This window comes from Platichthys flesus, chromosome 10, assembly GCF_949316205.1.
Source record: "Platichthys flesus chromosome 10, fPlaFle2.1, whole genome shotgun sequence".
Classification (NCBI taxonomy): domain Eukaryota; kingdom Metazoa; phylum Chordata; class Actinopteri; order Pleuronectiformes; family Pleuronectidae; genus Platichthys; species Platichthys flesus.
Window position 1 is genome coordinate 3,752,138 of NC_084954.1, and position 13,421 is coordinate 3,765,558.

General features: G+C 46.6%; 1 protein-coding gene across 5 annotated transcripts in view; it reads left to right on the plus strand.

The window, feature by feature from the left end:
* The first annotated feature begins 4,030 nt into the window (after positions 1–4,030).
* actn1 (actinin, alpha 1) overlaps positions 4,031–13,421 on the plus strand; it is a 43,528-nt gene continuing 34,137 nt past the window's right edge. For 3 of the 5 annotated variants that reach the window (XM_062397177.1, XM_062397178.1, XM_062397179.1), the window contains exon 1: positions 4,037–4,490. In XM_062397177.1, coding sequence (XP_062253161.1) covers positions 4,392–4,490 — 99 coding nt within the window. In that variant the 5' untranslated portion in view covers positions 4,037–4,391. Of the gene's footprint in view, positions 4,491–13,421 lie in introns of all 5 variants that reach the window. The other 2 variants (XM_062397180.1, XM_062397181.1) reach the window with 2 other exon arrangements.

A 13,421-nucleotide genomic window follows, 5' to 3' on the forward strand; every position in this document is an offset into this window, starting at 1 on the left:
AATGATTAATTACGGGCTACAGATGCAGAGAGTCGGCTGTGTTCACATGGAACGCTCCAGCTCTACGGCATCAATCCAAAAGTGTGTCGAGTTCAGTTTGACAAATTCCCTGAAGAAGGAATCAAGTCACGTTTGTTTGCTCACAGAGCTCAAGTGTCACATCGGAGGAGACTGGCACTCATTAGTGAATGCAACAATGGAGCTTTTTTTATCTGTATTTATTCAGGGGAGGTTAGCAGGTTGTGTGTTCAACAGGGAGGAGCTCAGAACCATTGAGGACCTTCTACTGGTTCAGTCTGATGGATCATATTGGTTTCTGAGATGACACCAGAACTTGTTCTGCCTCTTAAAAGCCCCCCAAAAAAGGTTCTTAATCAGATTCTCACATCGAGAGCTGTGGTCCATCATGAAAACGCTATTTTCTGCATCTTAGAGACATGAAATAAGTTAGATCAATAACAACACATTCACAAAGAACACATCTTAGGGTAAAAGCATAAATCTACTAAAAAGGTATAAAATAAAGGTGTGCTCATATAAATAAGTCTTAAGTTGTTTCTTAAGACTATCTGATGTGTGGTGGGAGTTTGTTTCCGAACCTTTGCTGCATAACAACAGAAAGCTGCTTCATTTTGGGGATACTTATTGGATAGGGTTAGGGTTAGGGTTAACATTTTATAATTACTGTAGTACTTCATAAAACCAACACACTTTGATGTATAAGCTCTGTGCAGTTTTCTAAAGACAAGTTTCAGGGGCTTTAAATCAGTTCCTGTATGTGACCCTTGAGCCTCCGGTTGAAGCCATTCCCCTGCAAACTGCTGTTATTTTCTAAATGAAAATAGAGTGAGTTGTCACATTCCTTATTCCATGTCTACTGTATGTTCCTCTTCATCCCAGATGGTGTTTTGTCTCGAGTAGTTTGACCACAGCTCCAAACACATGTACAATTTAATGGGATTATCAAGGTTATTCAGCACTATCCCATACATGGCTCAGCTTTAAAAGCAAGGACAACTATTTAAGAATTCCCCTCCCAACATGACTGGAATACCTTGGGAAGTTGCCAGAGACCAGAGCGAGCCGCCGCACCAGCTCTTCACATGACCCGCGGGCCTCAGAACTTCACAGAGCCGAGCTGAACGTCTCCACACCACTGACTCTTCACCAGATATTCTGGGATTCTGCTGAATAGTATCGTGTTGACGTCATGTAGCTGGACCGAGGAGAAACTCTCCCGTCTACCAAGGCCGAGCCGCACAGACTGGAGTGTGCCACCAGAACAGTTATACACATTTCAGTGGTTGATCACAATGAGTTTGCTCATGCGTTTAATAAGCCGTTATTCTCCGCTCTGAGAGGATGAGCCTCTTTTGTCAGCCGGCCAATTAGAGCTCCTGTTGCTGCTCTGTGTGGATCTGACTTAGGTTTTAACTTGTCTTGCAGGCTGTGCATTGACATTACATCACGGACGCTGCGGGAATTAACAAAAGGCGTTGATGATATAAAAATAATCATGTAATTCAATATAAATGCCCACTGACAGTTTATAAAGATGGACGATTCCTCTCTATCTCCTCCCACTATCCAAAATTGAAGCCAGAATATCCCAGATAGAGGATGGAGTCTGTCTCGGCTGTCAATCATCAGCTTTCAGCCCATTTTGATATAATCAAATGATTAAATAAAACTAAACTTACTGGAAAAATTAGCACTTGAACAAAGTTCACTCTGATAAGATCAAGAATGACATAAACATAAATGTTTGAATGATGAAATGAGAACAATAGCACATATAATGAGTTTTGTTAGACTTTGTGAGTCGTTTTCTAATTAACACAATTTAATGTAGATTTAATGAATTACTTGTTTTTCAAAGTACTTCAGGTTAATTAGCTAATGGGAAAGTACATCACCAGACAAATTACTAACCAAGTGCAGTAAACTACTACTGGTTTTCATCTGTCATCAACTTGGAAACATTTTGTGATTATAAGTTAATTAATTTTTGATTTATTAACAATCCTTAAATAGCACTTTTTAAGTTGCCAGGTTGTTAAAACCATCGAGTGAGAAGTTATTCATGGGTTTTGTTGCAGATTTCCTGCAGCTGTTTCTAATCTATTTCTAATAATAAGATTTAGGTGAAAGGGATCTATTGATAGAAATTGAAAAACAAAATATTGAGGATGATTTTACCAATCATTTTCTTTACCCTAGAATGAGCCTTTGTATTTAAATACTTTATATTGAAATACTTTATATTTACTTCGGGGGAGGCTCCTCGCTACGGAGGCCGACATGTTTTTGACAGTAGCCCAAACTGGACAAACTAAACGTTTTGATGTTTTATGACAACTGAAGTCTTCCAAAGGTTCTGTCTCGGGTTCGCTGCAATGTGACCACCAACCACTAGATGTCACTAAACTCTACACACTGAACCTTTAAGTGAGAGTCCAATGTCAAGCCTATATACAAAATCATTGGTAAATGATTTCTCATCTTGTGATTCATGAATTATCATATAAGTTCATAAATGGTGTCTTATCAGAGAACAGTACAGTGGACACTCATCACCACAGAGCTGCCGTCGCTCTGTGTGCACAGCTCCTCTCCTCAGCCGCCTCTGACCAGCGAGCAGGCCGTGAGCTGGCAGTCTGCTCCCCGGCTGTGACATCACTTTCCCAAACATCCACTGTTGGAAGTTTGTCCATATATGGAAGAGAGCTCCACTTTCTCCTGACTGTCAGGGCTATCCCGTGTCGGCATCTTTTACTGCCCTCTGTGTGTGTGCGTTTGTGTGAATGTGTGTGAGACAGAAACAGAGAGAGAGAGAGAGAGAGAGAGAGAGAGAGAATGGAGAGAGCCGGTTTACCTTACAAGGCAGACGGACCTGGCCATCGCTTCACGTGTTTACAGGAGCTCACTTCTCTTTTCTTTGAATGGACGGCTGCGGTGTCTGCAGGCGGAAGGAAACACTCAAAGGTTTTACTCTAACTGAGTACTTTACAGGAAAGTCATTTTCCCTCAGTTCAGGAAAGTGGCTCATGTGAATGATTAAATGCCATATATCATATCTTTAGATTATTATAACATCTGCCAAAGAGGTTATAATTTCTCCTGTTTATTGGTTTATCCAGAAATGAAGCCAGTATATTACAATTCAATGAAAACAGAAATACACAACTTAGTACTTTGTGTTGTACTACAAAAGCAACAGGTTTTACTCACAGGATAAACAGTCAGCTGGTTTTATTAAACCACCAGGTTGCTGTTATTCTTTTTTCAACACATTAAACTGTTGACTGTGGCCATTTCAGAGCCTTCGTACATTTCCGGAAATCTTAGGGATACGGCGAGAGATGGACGAAATGGAGCAGTACTGCTGAAAATTGTAGGGGGCAGTGTTTGCGCCCAACGTAAAGGACAGAAAGAAGTGTATATGAAACAGACACATTAAAGGGATAGTTCACCCAGAAAGGAACCAGAAGTGGCGGAGCTAGCGGACGTAGACACACAATGTTGAATGCACCTCATAGGAAAATATCACCGACATTTAGGCTTTAAACACGTGTATATGACCTTGATACAGTCAAATATGAATGTTGAGGCTTGCGGACACTCGAGCAGTATGGAGGCACGTTATATTCATATTGTAAAGTTTCATTTTTGGTTGACCTATCCCTTTACCTTGCGAGATTCATGTTGTGCTTCCAACTGCAGTGGATCTCTGAGAACCTGTAGAATGTAAAAACTTCAGCTTTAGCTCAGGGACCACATGCCTCCATCAGAGGGCCCCGCTTGGCTCCACGGGCCTCTGCTTTCCTCCCAACGCTTCCTAAGTATCCTGGCAGTCAAGATGTTCGGATCAACCTACGCTAAAGCCTCGGCACTGACAGCCGAACCGGCCAATCCGCTTGAAGGGGGGACGGGCCCTGAGGCACGGGGCCGTCCAATCAGACGCTGGATCCCCCGAAACCCCCCCACCCCCCTTCTCTCGCTGATCCATTCAATTTGTCTGAGGCGAAGTTTTTTGCGTCTGTCGCTCCTCGACACTGGACCTGCCCACCGACGAGTGGCTGTTCTCCCGCAGATCAGAGTGAGAGAGGAAGAGGAAAAGAAGGAGGGAAAGAGATAGAGAGAGAGAGCCAGAGCCAAAGAGAGAGACAGAGAGACAGAGAGAGAGAGAGAGCCGGGGGTGGACCGTTAATTTCATCCACTCACCGACGGGAGCGCGCGGAGAAGGGGGGAGCTGACACACCGCTGCGCCAACATCACCTCGCCGAGGAACCGGGGGACGGAGCAGACCAGCCGAGCGCGTCTCTCTTCCATCTACACACACGCACACACACACACGCAGACATTAAGCTTCATACACACACGCGCGTACTATGGATGAGTATGACGATGATCAGAAGTACATGCCCCAGGAGGACGACTGGGACCGGGATCTCCTGCTGGATCCTGCCTGGGAGAAGCAGCAGAGAAAGGTGAGTTACTTCCTTCTACCTCCGGGTGGGGACGGCGCGGAAGTGCGGTGGCTGCAGGAGATCATCATTCTACTCCTACTTATTATAAAGCTCTTTATTATGATTATTAGTATCATGATTATGGATGGATGGGGGGGTCTGTGGCGGAACACTTTGACTATCGATTGATCCGCGAGCTCAGGCAACAGCAGCTGTTAACTTTACGCATCACCATCTTCATCTTCATCATTATTACTCATACCTAAGTCATACTTGAACTGCAAAAGTTTTCTTCTTCTTCTTCTTCTTCTTTACGCGCACTGGGTCTCAGTCACATCCTGTATCGTGTTATGAAATATCCTGTAGCCCAGCAGCAATTACATGCATGCAGCAGGAGGAGGAGGAGGAGGAGGAGGAAGAGGCCCACCCATTATCTTTGCAGCAGCAGCAGCAGCGGGAGGAGGAGAGGAATAAGTGGAGGAATAGAGGGGTGGAGGGATGATAAGTGTAAAGTTAAGGGGGGTAGGGGGTACGAAAAACAATTAAAAACTGTTTTCCAGAGCAACAGATGTCAGCCATGCGCTCCACTGCGTATTGTTTGTGTGGGTGTGTGTGTGAGTGTGAGTGTGACTGAGCCCTCCTGTCATTTGGTTTGTGATGCGACGTGGATTAGACCACGCTTAACAAGCAGGGGATGGCGTGTGTGTCCGTGTGTGTGCGCCCCCCCCCCCCCCCCCCCCCCTCAATGTACATATTTGGCGCTTTTACGCACAGATTCCAAACCTCGGCCTCCTTCTGTTGCAAAAATATAGTTGTAGTGTCTTGACGAGTCTGAAAGTTGAATTCATTCATCTGTTAACTCCTACATGAACGTGAGCCTCGTTACCCGGCATGCACAGGGTTACCCCCCCCCCCCCCCTGCACAGAGCTGCCTGCAACACATCTATATATTGTCCTAACAAGCCCAGATCTCCTCCACGCGTCCCACAGCTGCTGCTCTTTTTCCACACTAGAGTATGAATGGTCTGTTTCCAGAGAGGTGCTACTTCTCTCTCTCTCTCTCTCTCTCTCTCGCTCTCTCTCTCTCTCTCTCTCTCCCTCCCTCCCTTCTTCCTCTCTTCACTACTGCCCATACTTTTCCTCTGCTTCGAGAAAAAAGAAAAAAAGGGGGTGGGGGGGGGGGAGAAAAAAGCTCTGTGGAATCTGAGTAAGCGCTGTGGTTTGGGCTGGGCTTGCATGGGAGCAAGCGTGCCCAAAAATGGTAATAATCGGCCCCTCTCGCTCGCTGTTGGAAAAACTTTTCCCCCAAGTTTCTCTCTCTCTTGCTTGAAGCTCCCGGCTCCCAGTTTCCTGGATTATGTCATCGGCAGGCTGCTACCGGGTGAAAAGCAAATCCAGGGGGAATAAAGGGAAGGTATGCAGGGCCGAGGTCAGGTGTGAACAGCAGACTGGGCTCCCTCTCACATCATCTGCTGCTTCTACTTCTCTCCTGCCTCTTCGGTCTAAAAGCATTTCATCCAACAGAGATAAAGGTTGCTTAAGGTGCCATTGTCACCTGATAGCCGGGTTCACACATCCTCTCTGGATCCAGCCGGGATCACAGAGCTATGTCAGGCTGACACACTTTCCTGAGGACGACCCTCATCGATCTTGTCGTCCCGCAGACAGCAGCGATGTTTTATTCATCTGTTCCTCTCCTCGGAGAACAGATAAATGGTTATTCTCAGGTCTGACGAGACGCTATAGACGCTCACAGGCTGACTGGGAGGACAGACAACCTGAACTCTGTCCTCGGCCTCAGGGAGGGTCAACTGTCACACACACAAACAGGAATAACACACACACACCACAATTCCTCCCAGGCTCCTGCTGATGACCCGACAATGTGGAAAGCTTTCACTGTTCCCCCCCATCGAGAAAACAATCGTCTTTATGTATTCTTCTGATCTGTTTAGTGTCTAAAGTCATCAAACAAATTCCTGGAGGGGCCTCGTTGGGCCTTTAGATGACGGCTGGTTCATTAAGTCCTGAAACGTGAGATATAGAATTAACAGGTCTGAAAAACCGGAGGAAGCAGCAGAAGATGGAGGTTGTTGTGTGTTTGCTTTAAAAGTACAGAAATCAGAAATCATGGACGTGTAACTACATCGATCAGCTTCTCTACGTTAATTTATGAGTCAGGGTTAGGGTTAGGGTTAGGGCTAGACTCAGAGAAAACCACACTGTGGGTGCTTTTTACTTCTTTAAACCTGTTAAAGTCTCTTTATTTGGACCTTAATGGTATCATATACCAAACACAGTAGAGAAGCACATATTGTGTATAGGTGAGGACTTTGTCACAGGCCATGTTAAGCAATTCTCTTTCCCTGCCTACAGACTCAGCTTGTCAGAGAGTGCTTCAAATATTTTGAGTCCGATGCAAGTCCTAACCTGACCCCTCAGGTATAAAGGTGCTGCTATCCTGTGATCTTGGAATCTTAATGTCTTTGCAGACCCAGGTGTCTCAGCCACACGATGCTGGAGGTTACTGAGAGCAGAACTTTGTCCCACATCCGATAAACAAACAAGTTTCCGAGCACAGTTTCCAGTTCTGGTAGCTGGAAGGTGGCGTTCAGGTGTTAACTGCCGTAGCTCATTTGTCCAGGTTTGTCCTTATAAGGATAAAAGCTGCAGTACCTTGGATCGGGCACTGCCTGGAAACCTCCCGCCTCCCACTTCCCATCTCCCACACCCCAACCTCCGTGATCCCAAACACTCCCAACCCACACCCACATTCCCCTGCTCCGACTGAACAAGCCAGGTCATAGATAACATCTGTGATCTGCTCACTTCTGCCCCCAAAAAAAGTATTCTCTAGTTTTTTGATGTCTAAAAATGATCATTTCTGACAGACGTAGACTGTGACTGAGCTAAATAATGAAACATGACATGACTCTTCATTTAACCCAATGACTTAATTGTTTTGGGGGTGTAATCAAAGTCTGTGTGTTCAGTAGGAACTTGTCATGTCATGTGACTGATGTACAGGAAATGCCCACTAAGCGTATCAGTCATTGGACTCGTCACCCCTTCCCACTCCCCCCTTTGAGTAATCAGCGCTCTCTGGGCGTCCAAACCCGACACCCCGACCTGCATCTTACGAAATGTCACTGAAATACTGATTACCAGGAAGAAACAACAAGCCTGGTTCTGCTCTGTGTGCCCCAGGAGTTATTAAGTTAAGGAATCTGACAGGTTTTTCAGTCACCAGGAAACTGACTCAACTCATGAATGACTGTGTGACGTCGCAGTTTGGCCAGTTCCAGCACTGCAGCTGTTTACCAGATTGCATAATGGGATGTGTAATGTCAGCTCTGACCACCTCGCCAAAATGCTTCCCGTCATCAGATTCCTCCGCTCCCATGATGCACCTTGCACAAGCGCTGTAGCAACAAAAGACGGAGGGCGTCACAGGCAGACCGGTGACAAAGCAGGGAGAAAATAATGAATCCCCCCCCCCCCCCCCCCCCCGCTCTCTGTGTTTGTCTGATCTCTAGCCTGTTGACGGTGTTATGTGCTGAAATGTTGCTTCTTTTCATTCAACATGAGCTCACAGAAGAGTGACACACTGTTTTTTACCTGCCTGGATGTCCCGGGCTGTTTCCCACATCCTCTCAGCCGACAGAGTTTGTGCCGTGTTACAGCCGATGAGAAGATCAGATCAATATCTCACTCTCTGAAGCTGCTTTCATCCAAATTCAGGAACTTCAGGAACTCAAACTGCAACTGGCGTGTTCACGATGTTTCTAGCATGTGATGGACATGAGAGAAGATAGATAGAGATAGATAGATAGATGGATACTTTATTTATCCCGTGGGAAATTTAGATCATCCAGTAGCTTGTACACTTAATATGTATCACACATCACATATGGAGAACATATTTACAGATACAGGAATGGAATACAATGATGTGATTGTGTCAGTGTCCAGTAGGAAAGTGTTCTTGTGCTGCTGAGAGATACACGTGGAAGATGCCGGTAAAAATGACAAATCGGAAAAACAATGAGATGTGAGAGTGTTTGTTGATGAGGGCCGACCACATTGATGATGTGCTGTAAACAAAAACACAAATCTCATGTGCTCTTTCAACCAGGCGCCACTGCTCTCCTGAATGTTCTGGACGTTCTCTCATTGTGTTGTGTTGTGTTGTGTAGTTTTGTGTCCGACCCCCGAACAATCTCCTGCTGCGTTAACCTCGTATGTGAAACTCCGGAAAATGTCTGGTCCGCACTTCTGTGGCCTGTAATAGCAGCAGATCTCCGTGCACAGATCAAAGTGGACGCACCAAACAAAGGGGTTAGTCATGTCAGCCCATGAGCTGTGGAGGTGCAGCTTTTGTTACCTACAAACCGAGCCACGCTTGGTTTACCCTCTTCTTCTCTTTTCATGCTAAGCTAAGCAAACCATCTCCTGTCAGGACGTTAGTTTCAACCAGTCATGAATCAGGATTTTTATTTGACCTCTCACTGAACTCTCAGCGAGAAAGAAAGTGTGTCTATTTAAAAAAAAGAGACAACTATTCCATTAGGGTGAAGATGAAAAATGGGAATCGACCTCGCGTCTCAGATGGCACCTCCGTCTGACTCAAAGACGCTTCAGGGAAATGAGCAGCCTTGTGTCTGCCCCCCGGGCGGGAGGTGGTTCAGCTTCCGTCAGGGTGGCTGCCACACGGTGAGATAGTAAATTCGAAAAGTGAAAGAAATCTTACTAAAGGTCCGACAGCCCCGTGCCCGCTCGCTGTCATGGCCGATGCTGTTGGACTGTAAATCCCAACAGGAGCTCCCCCGGCGAGCCAATCAGCCGCCCCGGTCACGCTGTCCGGGCTCTGTCTCGTTTGTCCAGATTGATGGGGTCACGCGCTGCCCCCCCGGCCTCGAGGGAGCATCCAGCCGCCCCATCGCAGGGAGAGTTATGTGCCACCAGCTCATCCTGCTGGATCCTAGCTGAAACAGGATTTCTATCAAAAACATGAACATTTACACTTTTTAAAACACTTGAGTACAACAGCTGCTGTAACTCAAACCTGTGAACTACCATCAACAAGCTCCCTTTCCTAACCTCCTCCGCCCACCTTCCTTCTTTTCTTCCGTCTGTAATCCGATCCCGCGGGACCACGTCAGGTTCGATCGTTTCATAATTGAGTGAAACACCTTGTTCTAGCTGCTGGACGATGGGCGACATGTCAGAGGATCCCGACCTGTGTCTAATGACTCGAGCACAACCCGACTCCACGTCTCGGGCGGGGGTTTCGTTCTCCACTGGGCTGTGGCTGTGGTTGCTGATGGAGAACTGGTGCCGGTGTTTACCAGAGAAAAGCCAATGTGACAGCTGACAAAGATTGATCCTGTACAGAGTTGTTTTACTACACACACGAGGGAGAAGTTCCTTTCACTCTGCGTGTTCGAGGCCTGGCTGTGTTGATGGTGATGTTGGTCTTTATGTGTCAGCAAATACTTGATGGATTTCCTTAGGATGAAATATAATGATGTCCGTGGTCCCTTAACTTTTTATTTAGCGCCATCATCCGGTCACCATTTTGGTTTATGACTAAATATCTGCAAAGCTAATCACATTCCCAGCATCAGGTGTCCTTGTAAGGGTTAGCTAGCTAATGTTGGCATGCTTAGTCCGACTGGTGTACATGGTAAACCTTGTTAGCATCTTAATTCTTAATTATATAAATCTGATCAGGAAAAAGAACAGACTGAAAACTTATTGGATTAGTTGTAACTTTCTATCTTGGAGGTTTTGTTTTCCAGCAACGGAATAATAATAATAATAATAATAATGAGTGTGCAGCATCTCCTCTGTTTCTGCTGTGCGACCTCTGACCCCCGGCTTACAGGAGAGAGAAAGTTGAACCCCCGGTCTTTCTCAGGCTTCAAAACATTTTCATGCTGTTGAATACTTTCTTTCTTTTATTTGTTCCAGGAAGGTGAAAGATAATTTGTCCTCATCATGGGTTTTCTAGACCTCACTGTTTGAAAAGTCAAATGTGAGCAATTACCAGGCTCTTATCTGAACAGCTCCCAAATGCCAGGGCCCTGATGCAAATAGCTTCTTTTCTCAGGCTTACGCTCCAAATTTAGAAACGTACACAGAAATTGGCTCTGTGCTTTCAGGTCAATAAAAGTGTTTGATTTGTTTGAATGTTATTGATAATCATCCTGCACCGTCTGGAGTTTGCTGTTGTGTCCACAGTTTCTGGAAGCTGGAGACTCCAGACCTGTTCCACATCCACCAGGGGATTTGGGGGTCAAGGTGCATTTCCTGTGGAGCTAAAATTGCAGTGGTTAAAAACCTGCTCAATCTTGACCACGTCTGGAACCACTATGCACTTATGGTCACACGCATCCAATAGTATACGACCTAGGGGGGGGGGGGGGTTATAGGTGATCTGCGTGTATGTTTCCGAGGAATTTAGCTGCACCACATGGGAAGGAATCAGACGTAGTCGGGTCTTTCCTGTGCTAATGCTATTAATCAAACCACATGCATTCTCCAGCGCCTGAGCTCGCTGCGAGGCCTCTCTTTGAAGCCGGGGGGGGGGGGGCTCGCACTGTACTCGCAGAGTCTATGAACATGTGAGTGTATTAGTTGTAAGCCTCCTCACAGGAGCAGCTGCAGTGCGTCTCGTTTAAGTGAAAGCAGCTTTGAGTAAACAGATACCAAGGTAAGAGCAGGCAGCGGGCGCACCTTTCCATTCAGTAGCTGAATGGGTGGAGCCCAGGCCGGGGGGGAGGAGGAGGAGGGAGGAGGGAGGAGGGAGGAGGCAGAGCGTGGAAGAAGAGGCTCAGACAGAGGAGCTTTCAGGTCTCGGCACAAAGACGGCGTGTTCAGGAGGCCATCTTTTGTCCCTGTGTCAACCTGGAGTCAATAATTTATCCTCAGCAGCCACGACAGTGACAAGACCTCAGTGACTCTTAAAGTGCGTGCCCCCCCCCCCCCCCCCCGAAACTGCTCTGTGATTAACAGTGAGGGTAGTTGGGTTCCTTTAGGGAGCCCCGAGGTGGAAGTTGCAACTGAAACACCCCCTCAAGTCGGAGAGAGCAGTGAAAGCTGAAGTTTGTACTGTTTATTAGCACGTCTGTCATTAAATGTGTTGTTGTGCGTGAAATGCAGCGCAACACGTTATTATGAAGTGGTTTTTATAACAATGGCCAGTAAACATTGTTCCTGTGCAACTGGAACGCGATCAACTTGGGTTATTTGGTTGTGATGTCATTCCGAGCTCCGAGTTATAATGGAACGCGGCATTACTTCAAAAATGTTATCATTAGCTTAGTAAATAAGTAAATAAAATATTATTATAACATACGCTTCTCAATTTCCCCTTATACCCTTATAATACACATATTCAATCGAAAGTAAATTAAATGTTTTTTCTTTTGTCCTGATATAGTTCTATTTTTCCTGGTGTCTGTTCATACCACAGCTTCCATTGCTCCCACTAACCACTTAGTGCTCATTCTTCCTCTGTTTATCCAGAATCAGCTGCTGCTGCTGCAGCCGGATATTTATCAACGCATCGTTTCCCATGTGGCGGAGCACTTCTCCCTGGTTAGGATCATGTGGCTTGTTCTGACTGTGCAGGCCTGCGAGGAAACTCTATTTAAATGAGGGAAGTGGGAGTAAATGTGTCTTTTTCAGGCAAATAACTCAAATCCCAACTTCACATAAAAACAGTTTGATAGTTTTGGGTCATTATCTTTTACTTCTGTCATTTTTCCCGTCTCCATTTTCTCCTTCGCACCATCATCAATCTATCTACCCTCCTAAGGGGGGGGGGGGGGTGGATGTGGCTGAGTGGGTGGGGGAGGTTTTTAAGAGAAGTTTTTCCCGCCTGCACATGTTAAAATCTCCCTCTAGTCTTATCAGGAAGTTTGTCTTCTTCTGCACACACGGGGGGGGGGGGGGGGGGGGGGGGGTCTGTTTTATTAGCTGTTTGTGCTCTAAACAGTTAATTGTAACATTTTAACTATGAAGACAGGATGTTTCTGAGGGTTTTATTTACATTGCAGCCAATTATACCTAAAGCACAAGTAGGTCAATTAAAAGTGAATCAGTCGTCCTAGGTGGCCAGATGTTAGAGGGGGGGGAAGAAAAGTAGAGTCAAAGTGAATGTTTCTGTGAACTGAGTTTGATGATAACGTTGGAACTAAATCAATCAGTCATCTGTGTCAGGTCGATCCTTGGGGAGAGAGTGTTCTGATGGAATCGAGGCCAAAGGCTATTTGTACCATTGCTCTCCTCCACTTTCCCCCAAGTGGGACAAGTAGCCTATTGAACGTCTGAATTTCAATCAGTGGTGTCTATTGATCGTGTGGTCCGCTGGTGCTCATGTTCAGTTAGAGCTGACTCGCTGCAGGGGCGTCACGCACTGCTGACTCTGTACTGCCTGTGATACGCTCTGCACAGTTAGATTCTGCAGCAGCAAACCAGCACTGACCGACACCCCCCCCCCCCCCCCCCCCCCCCGCGCTAGTTTGATGTCACAGTTTCCCGGCTGCAGGATTAGTCTGCACGCGCCCGACGTTACCTCATTTGCAACAGTAAACAGGCAGCCACTCCACAGTGCTCCGGGCAGATCCCATTACAAGTTGTATCAGACACCTCCCCTCCACGGCCCCACCCCTGGTAACTTGGCACAAAAGGAGCGCCCGCCTGCACCGGTGTTGCCGTGTAGTGGAGAGCCCTTGGGCCGAGCGGCAGGGCAGTGGAGTGGCTTGAGCTGTGAGAAGTGCTGGCAGGTGCTGTGGCTGCTGGGGGGACTCAGGCCGTGGAGGAGGCCGGGTCATACAGCAGCTCGGCCGTTCAATGTCGTGAAAGCACAAGTTCAAAGGTGGAGAATAACTCAACGGAGGACAGACGTCGGACGGCTCTCATGGTCGTTCCTCTTCTTCCCTTTTT